We start from the raw sequence: 13,092 nt of genomic DNA, 5'->3' as shown, positions 1-13,092 counted from the left end.
AGGAGGAGACATTCAGGAGGACCTGTCATTGGCCTCATCTCAGCAGGGGGAGCTCCAGGGCAAATGTGGCCTGTGAGAAGTCATGGACCAGTTGCAGCCTTGGTCCCTCACCTCCCTCAGGTGCGGGATCTGCCCGAGCCCTCAGGTGGAGTAGTTTAGCTCTAGTGGAAGAACTACCTGCCGACTGCCCCGCAGCTGGCGACAAGCCCATGTTAAAAGAGGGTATGGTGGTGTAGTGCAAGAAGCAATGAGTGGGAGCAAAAGCTCTGTTAGGCCTGGCAGAGGATGCCACAGTCCCATACTGTTTCCATTAAGAAGAGAGGGCTTAGCTTGCCAGTGGTAGGATTGTCTTTGAGAACCGGGAACCCTTTAGTAAATCTAGACAGCTATGGACAATTTGCCACTTAGAAATGATGTCAAAGTCCGCAGGTGTGCTTGACTTTGGATACCAACACAATCCTTATCTACAAAGTTCACACCCAGCAATCAGGCACTCAAGTTACAAACAAAAGCTATAAAACAAAATAAAACAGTAAGTCTCGTCATGCTTCCAGGAACTTCACAATTTTTGTGTTGGGCTACATTCTTAGCTCACCTGGGACCCTGAGGGATGGAAGTTTGGACACATCTGCTAGGAAGTCACCAGTTCTCTTCCTTGGAGTCATCCTGCCATGCCCTGGCCTGAGCTCTTGGGTGCAAAGGAGAGGCAGATGTTCTCTTTAAACATCAAAGATGAAATAACTGAGACTCCACTCAGTCCCACAGGCACCCTGACTCTTGGATGAAACCCTTGGTTCTCTGGGCTACTGGCTCTCCTGAATAACGGTTCGTGTCTGTGTAAATGGATTGCAGGAAGCCTTGCTAAGGCTTCCGTCTGATTTACTGCAGAGAAGAAGGAGGTGATTGTGATAGAGGACAGGAAAAACAGGAGCCTTCCTGTGAACGGTTCATCTAGGGTTGTGGTCCACATCGCGTGAGAGGTGAAGCCAGGGCTGTGTTAGTGCCTAAAGTCATTCCTCAGGGCTCCACAGGACGTCTGGATGCCTTTGAGCTTTCTGCACTCCGGAAGCGGGATGGCTCCAAAGACAGGTTGAAGGTTTTGTTCGCTTTGTTTCGATTTTGCAATATCGTAAGTCCCAAAGATGGCAGGGGCCCATCCTGTGTCACAGAAGCCACTTTCTCAGTGACACTTACACCAAGATCGATCATCTTTCTTTCCTGAGTGTTTGCTGTCCTATGGGGACCTGGTGGGTCACCTGAGGAGCCTCCTTCTCCCGGGCAGGAAAAAGAACTCAAAGTCAATTGGTGATTAGAAGGCTTGCTTATGTTTTGAAGATGAGAGAGTGACATCTCAGAAGCCCTAGGGACAGAGTTACTTCAGCTTCAACAAGACGCCCAACTCCTGTCAGAAGACTCTAGGGTCTAAGATTGGAGTAAATCTTCACTCTGTTTTACTTGCTTCATTGTGGAAAGCTAACACTGTCCTTAAGCTCCAGTTCCTACATCTGTAGAGGGTGTCTATAAGAGCTGTACTTGCCTAGATGTTGTGAGGGTCAAATGAGCTCCTGAGGGTCAAATGTTCAATCACAGTTCAGTGTAGTCCCCTCTCTGAGGGTTTGCAGTTTATGATAATGGGAGTGTTCTTCTCTGGATGATTCTGACAGAATCTAAAAATAAGCCAACCATTCAGTAAATAAGTAAACGTGCATCCCTAGCTTGTCAGCCAAGCCAGTTCCACTCAGCCTCCCTTTATTACCCACAGAGCCATGGATAACAGGGAAAGACCCCCTAGAGAGACCTTCTGTACATGTAAGCCTGGATACCCGCTCCCTTCACATGGACCTGGTAATGTGATTCCACTTGAGCACCGACACACTGGCTGTAGCCAGGACAAAGCTAGGTGTGAGTGCTTCATGACGGTGCTTGGCCCTTTAGGAAAAGCTTTGTGACAATCAAAGCACTCACTGACACTTAGCCAAGGTAGGGCCAGTTTGGCCAAGCTACTACCTCCTGGGGAATTGGACGGGGCAAAGTGTTAATAAGCAAGAAGCATCTTGCTAGTAGTAAATTCAGCTTCACAAATTTAATAGAGCCCCCTTTTATATTTGCTGTGCAATGCATGTATTCATACAGCCCCAGCCTCTAGTCAGTTCGTCGCAGGACCTGTCATTTGCTTTTGCCTTGAAAAAGAAAAGCAATGGGCTTCCTGCTAAGCCACGAAGCCTGGGATGTTCTTCATAGTGTTAATTCTGCCTCCCATACAGTCTGCACTAAGGAGAGGTAGTTTCCTCTGAGGAAGCATATCTGCTGTAACAAAATATCTGGCCGAAGTAACTTAGAGAAGGAAAGATTTCTTCTGTCTCACGTTTCCACGGTATGGCCAGTCAGTCATGGCAGGAAGTCATGATGACAAGCATGAGGCTTCTGGTCACAGTGTACCCACAGCTAGGAAGCAGAGAGCATGAATATTAGTGTCTGGCTTGTGTTCTCCTTTTTATTTCGTTTGGGACATCTACACTGTAGGAAGGAACCACTCACATTTGAGGTGGGTCTTCCATCTCATTTAACCTAACCTCCAAAATCCAGCGCAGACATGTCCAGAGGTGTGTTTTCATGGTGATGTTAAATCCCATCAAGTTGCCATCATAGAAAGGATTGGGCCCACTCAACTGGAGACTACATGATCTGTATCCTTTCTGTGCCGGTTCATTTCTGTACCCCATTCTGGCCTGACACTCATGGCAATCCTCCTGTGTCAGTGTCCCAAGTACTGGATTATGGGCCTTAGCCACTATACCCTGCTTGATGTTTTCCCATCTAATGTTAACAAACCACATTGGGGAAGATATACTGTACTGTTTCTGTGAAGTATATCTTCAAACTTATGCCTTGCTGTTGAGCTGTGGAAGGTACATTTTGTGTAATCTGCTTATGGATGCTTTGGGAGACGTGCAAAGGGCCCACCTTCCCCATATTTCTCCTACCTAAAGGAAAAAAGAAATTTGATTCTAGGGAAGTGCTCTGTGGCCATGGTATCCCTTCCTGCACTGCTCCATGTGTGCCTGTCTTGTGGAAGGTGCCTGGAGGCCCTTCTCTTGTACAATGATCTGGGTGTGGGCCCTCCAGATGGAATCCTCCCACCTCTTTCTGCACAGATTCTTCATGCTGGTCAAGGTGGTAGTCTTAGTGAAGTGTGAAAGGATGGTGGACTAGCATTGGTTGTTAATCAGAAACCTACTGACAGGATATGTACACATCTGGTCTCACACACATGGAATCCAGCAAGATTCCTGCAGAATTTCCATTGGTTTCTACCTCCCAATCCTACAGTCAAGTTTCAGGGAGCCATTCGTGGCCAGTCACCTGCCCACCATCTGGTCTCTGCTCCTCTGATATACTGCACACATGTTCCTAGTGACCTTCAGCACACACATTCTTTAACCTCAGCTTGCCTCATGCTATCTTCCACATCATTCTTTCAAATACAGTACGAATAGATAGAAGAGCCTGCTTGTTCTGCCATTCTCTTTCCTTGGTAAACTCTCTGGGGATTGGTCTGTATTCAGCTGTGACTGTAGTCACATCCTGGTTCCCAGCAGAGATGGTGAAAGCACCTGCAGCCTAGCCCACAGTGCTACAGTTCTCTGTTTTGTTTCTGTTTCTAGCCCGTCTCGATACTGACAACTGGAGTTGAAGCTGCTTGAAGTAAGTCCGATGCTTTCATATAAGTAAATTTGTAGGACTATTGCTTTTAGTTTTTACAACACAAGTAATTCTAACATATTAAGTGGAAAATCTAAATAAGTATATAGATTATATAACATGATTTTAATTACATGGAATCCAACTACATATGTGATTAGATAATGTGTATATGTACATATGTGTTGATACACACACATGGACCATGATTACATCTAGATGTGCAGGGTATATAATTAGATGTTGTTAAATGTAGTAAATATAATCAGCTCCAAATATTCCCATGTACATTGAGGGTTATGGAATTGAGAGGTTTGTTTGTTTTTAATCTGTGCGAACACTGTAAAACATTCCTTTACAATAAACTCCTATAAACATATTTTTTAAAGTCTATGTCAGAAATTAAACTGGAACACAATGATGAGATGATGCACTCAAGTCCCACCCACCTGCCTCTTGAATAAATTTGTGTTTTCTATAGTTCTTTGGGCTCCTGACACAAGCATTTTAGGAGTCTGCATTCTTGCTTTTCTTTGTAACTCAAAGCTAGTTTCTAACATTATGTTTGATTTCCATTTCAGCATCAAGATAGTCAACATGGAAAGCATCACAGATTTTGGATAGTTTCTGAGTCTTCTAGAACGTTCCAAGTACAGAAGAAACCTGGTGGAGACTCAGGCGGGCACTAGGAACATGGCATCAGTGGTCTTAGGGTAGCACTTTGTCAGGAATGAACAGTCATCATGGTTATAATCCACATATCCATTGCAACTCATGAATGATTCTCTCCTGTTTTGTTTTCAACTTTTCTTTTTACACTGAATTTCTATTTAGACACTAAAACATATAGGGGTCCTTGTTCCCCCTGGATACATTTACCTGTGAACCAGCTATTCCAGTGTCATAGCTGGGTACCTAACTTACTTCCATACGTGAAGTGTGCTAAACACAAACCAGTTTACAGAAGAGATGTATTTTGTGTATAGTAAATTGTATATATACCCTTTTACCACAGTCAGTTTTTTAAACAAATGAATACTCTAGATTTTTCTTCTAAATGAGGTTACTGTTGGGGTGGTTGTGACCTAGTGATGCTGTAGAAAGGAGTCTGCATTCACTAAAAGTGTGTCAACCTAGAGCAGGCAGTGCCCTTCCTTGTGGATTTCCGTCTGCTTATTGTGGAGCTGCCTGTGGTTTAGAAATAGAATTCAAGTACAATCACGGAGTGTCCCACTTGATGCCACTGCCAAATTCAGAACAAGGGACCTTGAGAGAAGGAACTGTCGCTCAGCTGGGAGCAGAATCATTATCGCAATCACAGGTCCTGGTTCACAGTTTAGTGGCCCTCTCTGGTTTGTAAGGATGGCCATTACGTTCAGTGTCATCTGGTCATCTGTGATGTGTGTCATCAGCCTGTCCTGATGCTGAGATTTAAAATAAAGCATGAATGAACAGAGCCTTTGGTGTTTGGTCCTTAAAACACACAGAAGTGTAAAGTGAATTTGCGTTTGCTGTGGTTATCCTTGTTGGCCTTCACCTTTCCAAAAGTGAACAGTGGGGGAAAGCTGGTCAAGTCAAAGAGACTGTGTCCTGCAGGTAAAGGGTTTGTTTTACACCAGCCTTTCCATATACGACCCCAGCCCTGATTCATTTCAATTTAAAGGAGCGTGGTAAGTGTGGCTTCCTTGAGTGGCCAGAGCGTGCAGTACCTGTGATGAAGCCCATGCTCTGATTAGTCCCCTGCTCTCCAGGATTGCAGCACTCCCATGCAGAGCCGCTGGTATCCTGCCTCCTCACTCAGTTGTCTTTTGGGCTAACAGATTTTTGGACCTAACTGTTTTAGTGAGCATGGTGATACATGCCTGTAATCCCAGCTCACAGAAAAAAAGCAGACACAACAGGGTGGCAAGTTCAAGACCAGTCTGGGCTACCTAATCTAGCACCGTTGTAGTTTTTTAAGAGAACATTTCTTAGCAAACGGTCCAGATCTCTATACATACCCAACTATCCCCTTACAAAAATATCATCTGAGGGGCTCATAAGGCTGTTAATCGTGTCGGGCACTATTCAACCCAGCACAGTTACCTTACCAAAGTAGCACATGGTCAAAACAGTGAAGGTGTGAATTTAGAAGGAACAGATCTCTACACTCAAAATAAAATTAACAAAGTTAGAAAGGACAAAATTAAATGTTACCCAGGATAAACAAAAAAATTGAGTCATTCTCCCACATTTGTTTTTTGTCTTGGTTTAAGAACATACAGAATTTTGTTACTTGTAGACTTTTGTCAACCTCAGCAGGAGCTGTGATGTGGACCCCTGTCATGACTTTGACCGGTTCTTCCCCGATTGCTGGCGTGCTTGAGCAATTGCTTATTTCCCATTTGTAGATCTTTGGAGAAACAGATTTTCAAGAGCTTGCTGAATTTTTAATCAGTAGATTTCTCGCCAAGTCTTAGAAACTGAAGAGATTGTTCCGTTATCAGATACACAGCTCAGGAGTAGTTGTCAGCAGAGCTATACGATATATACAGCTTTAAAATCTCGGGCAATTTCCCAACATCTACTGCATATTAAAATCACTAGTGGGGATTTAAATTCTACCTGTGTAGGGCCCACTCCTGACCAATTACATTCTAATCTTCGGGGTAGTGCCCAAGCTGCAGTGCGGGGCTTTAGGGAATTCTCCGAGATGATGTGTTTAGTAAAGGTTGTGCTAGGCTTTCTGGGTTAACCACAGAGTTCAAGTTTACACGTAACAAAATTCTGTACATTCTTAAACCAAGAAGATATCATCCTGAGGTATACAAGAGGATCAGGTGGCTTCTCTTAGAATTAGTTTGTAGGTGTCTCTGAAGTGATTGTGTGTCTATTGACACCTTAGTAACTAGAATTTGAGAAGATTAAGAACTAGTGAGTGACAGTGTCCAGTTAATGCAGAAGTATACTTGTCATCACCACTACCCTCAGCCTTTGATCCTCTTCCTCACAGGTCCAGAGAACTGTCTCTTCTTCCTTCTCTCTCCTCTGTCCTCTCTGCTTCCAGAGGCCAGGCTGGATGCTCTAAGCTGTATCTTTGCTGTTTTTATTTTTTTTTTTTTCCTTTAGGGCAGCTTTCAGGCACTATTAATCTTAGCTGAGCATTGCCATTATCACTTTTAATCTTTTGCCACAGAGCAAGAACTAATATTGTGTCTGGAGTGGGAGGAGTTATGAGCAGATTTGACGTCTGCAGCAAATGAGTTCTGTGTTTCGGGGATATCACTAGAATCATGGGTTTATTTATTTATTTAGTTAGTTAGTTAGTTTTTGTTTGTTTGTTTGTTTTTTCACTTTCAATGTAGGTAGAACTAATGGCCACTCTCTGAGGAGTGTTATGAGAGTTGAGTCTGGAGAGATGGTTCAGCAGTTAAGAGCACTTGTTGCTCTTGCAGAGGGCCTGGGTTTAGTTCTCAGCACCCACATGCTATCTTACAATCATCTGTAAGCCCAGTTCCATAACACTCACTTCTGACCTCAAGGGACATCAGGCCTGCACATGGTATACAGACATACATGCAGGGAAGATGCTTATACACACAAAACAAAGCACACCTTTTTTTTTTTTTTTAATTGAAGATATGTAATAACACACAATGAGGGGCTTTGACTATGGCACTGTGCTATGCTGTACAGGACAACAACCAGACAAAGGCTAACAGCACTGGCAAAGTTATGGGAACCCACAACTTTGGTTTATGAAGAACCCATGAATGCAATTACAAGCACAGAAGTCAGAGAGAGAGGATTCTGTGTAGATGAGCAGAGAAGGGGATTTCAGGGACAAAAATTTGGCAAAGACAAAATTCCCTGAGAACTTTAAGCAGTGGACAGCTTTGCCTACGAGCTTGAGGCTCAGAGCCTGTACAGAAGATATAGGGAATGAGCTGAGAAGCAACGGGGATTAGGGGAAGTGCCTGGACCTTCCTGTGAGTACAAGTTCAGAGAGCCAGCACAGGCTTGGAGCTTGGGAGGGATGAGCGGTCACTGGTGTATCAAGATCAGAGAGTGAGCCTGGAACTCTCATGGCAAGACTGACACCGAGTCGTGTTGGCCTTTGAGTTCCTTTAAGTGTCCACTTCTGTACTTCTCATTGGCTGCTGAGCAATGGCAAGCCAATGAGCCTTGCCTTTCTCTGAGTGTTGAGTCTTCTCTACACAGCTGCAGCCTGCTAACACTGAAACTGGGCATGCTCTCATCATAGTGTATAATCTGTCTGGCATCTTCTTCAGTCAAATCACAAAGCTCATTCCAATGCTTGCCAACACCACTAGCTGAGAATGCTAAGGGTATGAGCCACTGGTCTTATACATCAATCGCGTTGCTGTTAGTAATTCTGTGTCCCGGACAGCACAGCATCAACTAAAAGGTAAGTGAAACGCACAGTTGGTTCTTGGAGCTACCATGACTGAGGCCATCATCTTCCCCTCAACTCTGTAACCCTGTTCCACATTATTTTACATTCCAGTGGCAGCCACCAGAGGGCAGCAGAGCACCAACTGGCCTATTTGCCAGGTATACAGAGCAAGTACCAGAGTTCAGGGGTCCTTGGTTACCCTTAGACAGACACAACTACTGACAGAAACCACAAGTCCTACAAGGGTATTTCTATTTCCAGAGAAAGTACTAGAAGCCCCGCTGGTGCTCTCTGACATTGCCCTCAAAGAGCACCCAAAAGAACCACTCCCTGTCTCCCCTTCTCTAGAAAGATTTGCTAGCCAGTTAGCTCTGGAAGCCTCCTTCCATCATTCCTAACAGGATGCCTTCTCAACCATACAGTGTTTGTAGGACGTTGCAAAGTATTAACTATGTGAGACAAGACTCTACAGTCCTCTTCTGATCCATCAAGGAGGGGAAAAGCAGTTATTGTCCATGTTCCAGATACACTTTCCAGGGAGAGAATGCTGATGGGTAGAGCCAGTGATAAAGCAAGAGCAGAAAGAAGCTGGCCTTCCATGGAGCACTGAGCCACCCTAGTTGCTGACAGCTGTCTCCATGTGCCTGCAGTACTTCATGAGGCCAACTGAGTGGTCCTACGGAGTACCACAGATGGCTCTGTAGCTAGGTATCCAGCTTCAAGCAGAATTCTGTATTTGGACAAATTTCCCCTTACTCTGGGTAGCAAATAGTCCTTGGTAAATGAAGGTTTCCCTTTTGCAGACTTCTATTTTGGTCTGGGGATGACTTAGTTGGGCCTCTGACACTGCTACCCTCTACAGACATTCCATTTAATTCCTGGTGGTTGGGAGTCTGCCTTAGGACCTCCTCATAAATAACCATGACCCCTAATCTTATAGATAGGACAAGGCTACCTCTCTTTGTGATTGTCTGCCTTACTGCTGCCATTAGTCCCCAGTCCAAGAGGCTCACATCCTTGTGTAAATGGCCCAGAGCCTCACAACAAAAGCAAAGGGAGAAAGCAAGCCTTTGATTCCTTTCCTCTCTGATGCACCCAGAGAACATTTCCACTTTGAACTAGGCTGTCAATCTCCTGGCTAATGTTCCAGGGCCTCAAGAACCCACAGTTTATCAGCATGTTAAAATACTCATCTTACAACTTCATTGTTTATAAATCAGAACACTGAAAACTTTACCCTCTTGGGGCAGACCCTGGCCACGGGGGCAATCAGGAGCTTAGCAGATAAATGCCCAAAAGGAAAAGTGGAACAGAAAGGAGACAAAAGGAGGACAAGGGAAGGGAAGAAAAGGAAATAATAGTATGGAAGGAAGAAAGGGAGGGAGGAAAGGTTGGTAGAAAGAAGGGAGAGGGGGAGGAAAGGGGAAAAGAGAAGGAAGGGAAAGAGGGAAAGGAAAAGAAAGACAAAATAAAGAAAAGAAGGAACAGAGAGGAGAGAGAGGGGAGAAGGAAGAAGGGGAAAGAGGAAGGAAGGAAGGAAGGAAGGAAGGAAGGAAGGAAGGAAGGAAGGAAGGAAGGAAGGAAATACATCTAAAATATGTTTAAACTAAAAAAAAAAAAATGACAGAGACAAGACTGAAGATGTTCTGAGAGTGGTGCCCCTGGAAGGCTGCAGTGTGTAGGTACTGCCCCTTCCCCTCAGCCTATCCTGGATTTCTCTAGCCATTGACCTTTGCCTCCAAAGGGATGCAGTAGAACCATCCAGGTCAGCACAGGGTCCTCAGCAGCTTGGACATTGTATCATACCTTAAACCATCTTAGCAGGTCCCACCTTTCTCTAGGCATCCTGATGCCATCCTCCCCGATGGAAATGTTCAGACATGATCATTATGGAAATACAAATCAAACATTCATTGAGATTTCTGGGGGTTCTTATGGCAATATATATCTTAGTTAAAATTTTCATTGCTAAGTCAGGAGCACCTTATGAGCCCTTCACTGTAAATGTGCATGCCTTATCAACTGCTCATGCCTCCTAATGGCTACAAAGAGGCCAATGGTTCTGACATAGAACCTGCCCCGTGACGATAGAAACACTTCAAGGTGTGATAATGACAAAGGGTTTCTGAACACATTCCATACACACCCAAGAAAGAAGTGATTCTCAGAGTTAGAAGATGACCGAAAGAATGGGGAGGGGGGGATCTTTCCCATTGTCTATATGACAGGAATTCATTGTCAGAATATATTAAGTATTATCAAAATTAAACATCAGAAACCATGTAATCAAATAAATAAAAGGGTAAATTACCTGAATAGACTCCTTTAAAGACAGTACATGGAATGTTTAGCCATCAGGTAAACGTAACTTAGAGTTCCTCAGAACTCTGCTGGGATTCCCATCATCCCATTGGTTTTCTGTTAGCATTCTGTCTAAGCTCCTCCTGACAGTTACCTGGCAACAGCCTGGTATGCCTGACTCTCTATAAAAGGGGCTGCTTGCCCCTCCTCTCTCTCTTGCTCTTGCCCGTCCTGCTCTCCCTCTGTCCTCTTGCCCCTTCCTCCCCTCTCTCCCTATGCCTATTCCCCCTCTCTCCACATACTCATAGCCGACCTCTACTCCTCTATGTCTTCTCTCTCTCTCCCTCTCCCTCTCCCTTTCCCTCTCTCTCTCTCCCTCCCTCTCTCTCTCCTTTCTCTGTCTCTACTACCCTCTTAAATCCCCTCCCCATGCCCTGAATAAACTCTATTCTATACTATACTGGTCCCTCAGAGGGAATGGATGGCTCAGCATGGGACTGCCAAGGCAGCCCCTCCTCCCCATACCTTACTGCACCTACACAAAACACATCCCTCCTCTCTTTATCTCTTTATAAACACATCATTGTCCAATCCAGAAAGCAAACACCATGCTGGTAAGATGGGGAAGGAAAAGGAACCCTGATACACTGTTATGAGAGAGTTGATTGGTGCATCCATTATGGAAATTACTTTGAAGGTTCCTCTCAAACCTAACATTAGACCTACTATATGATCCAGCAGCCACTGTGGGTATACAGGCAATGAAAGCAGTCAGCATATGATAGAGCCCCATTCACCCATGTGTCATGTGAGGCCATCCATAGCAGACAAGTTTTGGAATCAGCCTAGATACCCAGCAATGGGTGAATCATCATAGAATCTTACTCAGCTATAAAGAAATGGAACCATGCCATTTGCAGGCAAGTAAGTATATCTGGAAATCATCCTGTTTAAAGGAGAGAAGCCAGACTCAGAAAGAAAGAATTACATGCTTCCTTCCATGAGTGGAAGCTGCTCAAGGAAAAAGTCACAAAAACAGAAAAGGGATTAGTAAGGTAGAGAAGGGAAACCAGCAGGTGTGGAGACATAAGAGGACAGTAAGGGTGAATATTATTAAAGATCTTTATATGGATGCATGAAAATATTACAGTAAAGTACATTATTTTGTGTCATTATATATACTAATAAAAATTTACAAATTTGGCCAATAAAAAAATGTCTGATGCTGATACTGTTAAGACAGCAATACCTGGCTACCAACAGACCACCCTGATGGTTTCAGACCTGAGCCCATGACTCTTCCCATCCAGTTGCCATGCTCAGCATAGCTGCTGGGAGGGATGGAGTAGAAACTGAGTGTTCTAGCACATTCCTCCTGCAGGAGAACATGACTTCTTGCCAGGTGACATGGCGTTGGAGGAGGTTAACTTCCACTCAGACCCCTCAGTTACCCGAGGAGCCTTTTAGAATTGGTTAGCTACAACCTGATGGGATGCCCCAGACTATGCAAATGACTCTTCTTGTCAGCCTCTGTCTTGGAGCTCTGCAGAATGTGTGTGCAGCTGCTTTGAGTCCTTAGTAAGACTGTCTCTGATGAAGGGTGGAACCCAGGAAACAATTCACTGTCTAAATTTTAAAAAACTCATCTTCATATGGGTTACCAGCCTAGCACGTGTCTCTGTCTTGACATTTATTATAAACCATTGGACATTTGCCTAACATTTGTTCTCTTCATGTTGAAAAAGACTTGGAGAATGTCCCATCTCCTAGCTATTCATCATGTAAATCAAACTCACACATGTCTCTACACATATCAAGCCCATAATACAAGGCCATCCTATCTCCTAATTCCTTTGGGAGATAGGTATTACTGAGAATTGCTAAGGTACACATGTCATTCTCAGAACCCGAAGGCATAGCTGGTAGAAGAAACGTCATTCAATAAGACGCTCATGTCCCAGAAAACTAGGTTAATTGGAGGATGTAATAGTTTCCTCAGACAACTCCTTTTAAAACCTCTAACTTTTCAAATAACCCACTACAGAGTGTCTGGTTTTCACTAGGTCTTAGCCTTTCTTTATGAGTTTTCCATGTTGCCATCACTCCACAACAACAGAAGGAACAGTGGTGAGTCCAAACTCTCAAGGCCTGATGAACTATAAATGCTCATCAGCCAAGGACCTGCTCATGGGATACAGGACCCATTTGAACCTCAACTTGCACTAAAACAACAGCAAAAACACTTAGTGCACCTACAGACTGTTCTGTCTGACTATTGATCTGATTATTTCTCGGATTTGGGTGCTTTCGTTGATACAGAAGCCCAGATCCTCCAGAGACTTCATAGCTTTGCCAAAGCATTTAACAGAGGAGCCATTAAGACAGTGAAGAGTTGACCTCCAGAATAGGAGAAAAACTTTGCCAGCTATTCATCTCACAAGGGATTAAATTCCAGAATATGTAAATCTAAAGAACTCTAAAATTTAAACACCAAAAACCAAACTAACTAACTAATCAATAGGTATACAAATGAACTGAATAGACCCTTTACAAATGCTGTAATAAACATCAATTCCGTAGGGTTTCTCTTGGATGGAAAAGGCATCTCAGAGGACATTGTGCTGTCTCAGAAGCTCACCACTGGATATGACATAGTCTCAGCTCATATGACCCCACAGCTTTCCAGTGTGATA

The 13,092-nt window shown here is 44.0% G+C and overlaps 1 protein-coding gene across 4 annotated transcripts in view; it reads left to right on the top strand.

Moving 5' to 3' along the window:
* Prom1 (prominin 1) overlaps positions 1–5,158 on the top strand; it is a 107,386-nt gene extending 102,228 nt beyond the window's left edge. For 2 of the 4 annotated variants that reach the window (XM_021161787.2, XM_029477913.1), the window contains 2 exons: positions 3,666–3,705; positions 4,284–5,158. In XM_021161787.2, coding sequence (XP_021017446.1) covers positions 3,666–3,681 — 16 coding nt within the window. In that variant the 3' untranslated portion in view covers positions 3,682–3,705; positions 4,284–5,158. The remainder of the gene's footprint in view (positions 1–3,665; positions 3,706–4,283) is intronic. The other 2 variants (XM_029477915.1, XM_029477914.1) reach the window with 1 other exon arrangement.
* Positions 5,159–13,092: the final 7,934 nt, after the last annotated feature.

The sequence above is a fragment of the Mus caroli genome, chromosome 5 (genome assembly GCF_900094665.2).
Source record: "Mus caroli chromosome 5, CAROLI_EIJ_v1.1, whole genome shotgun sequence".
NCBI classification, from domain to species: domain Eukaryota; kingdom Metazoa; phylum Chordata; class Mammalia; order Rodentia; family Muridae; genus Mus; species Mus caroli.
Note: the sequence above shows the minus strand (reverse complement) of the source record. Positions and strands in the feature narration are given on the sequence as shown.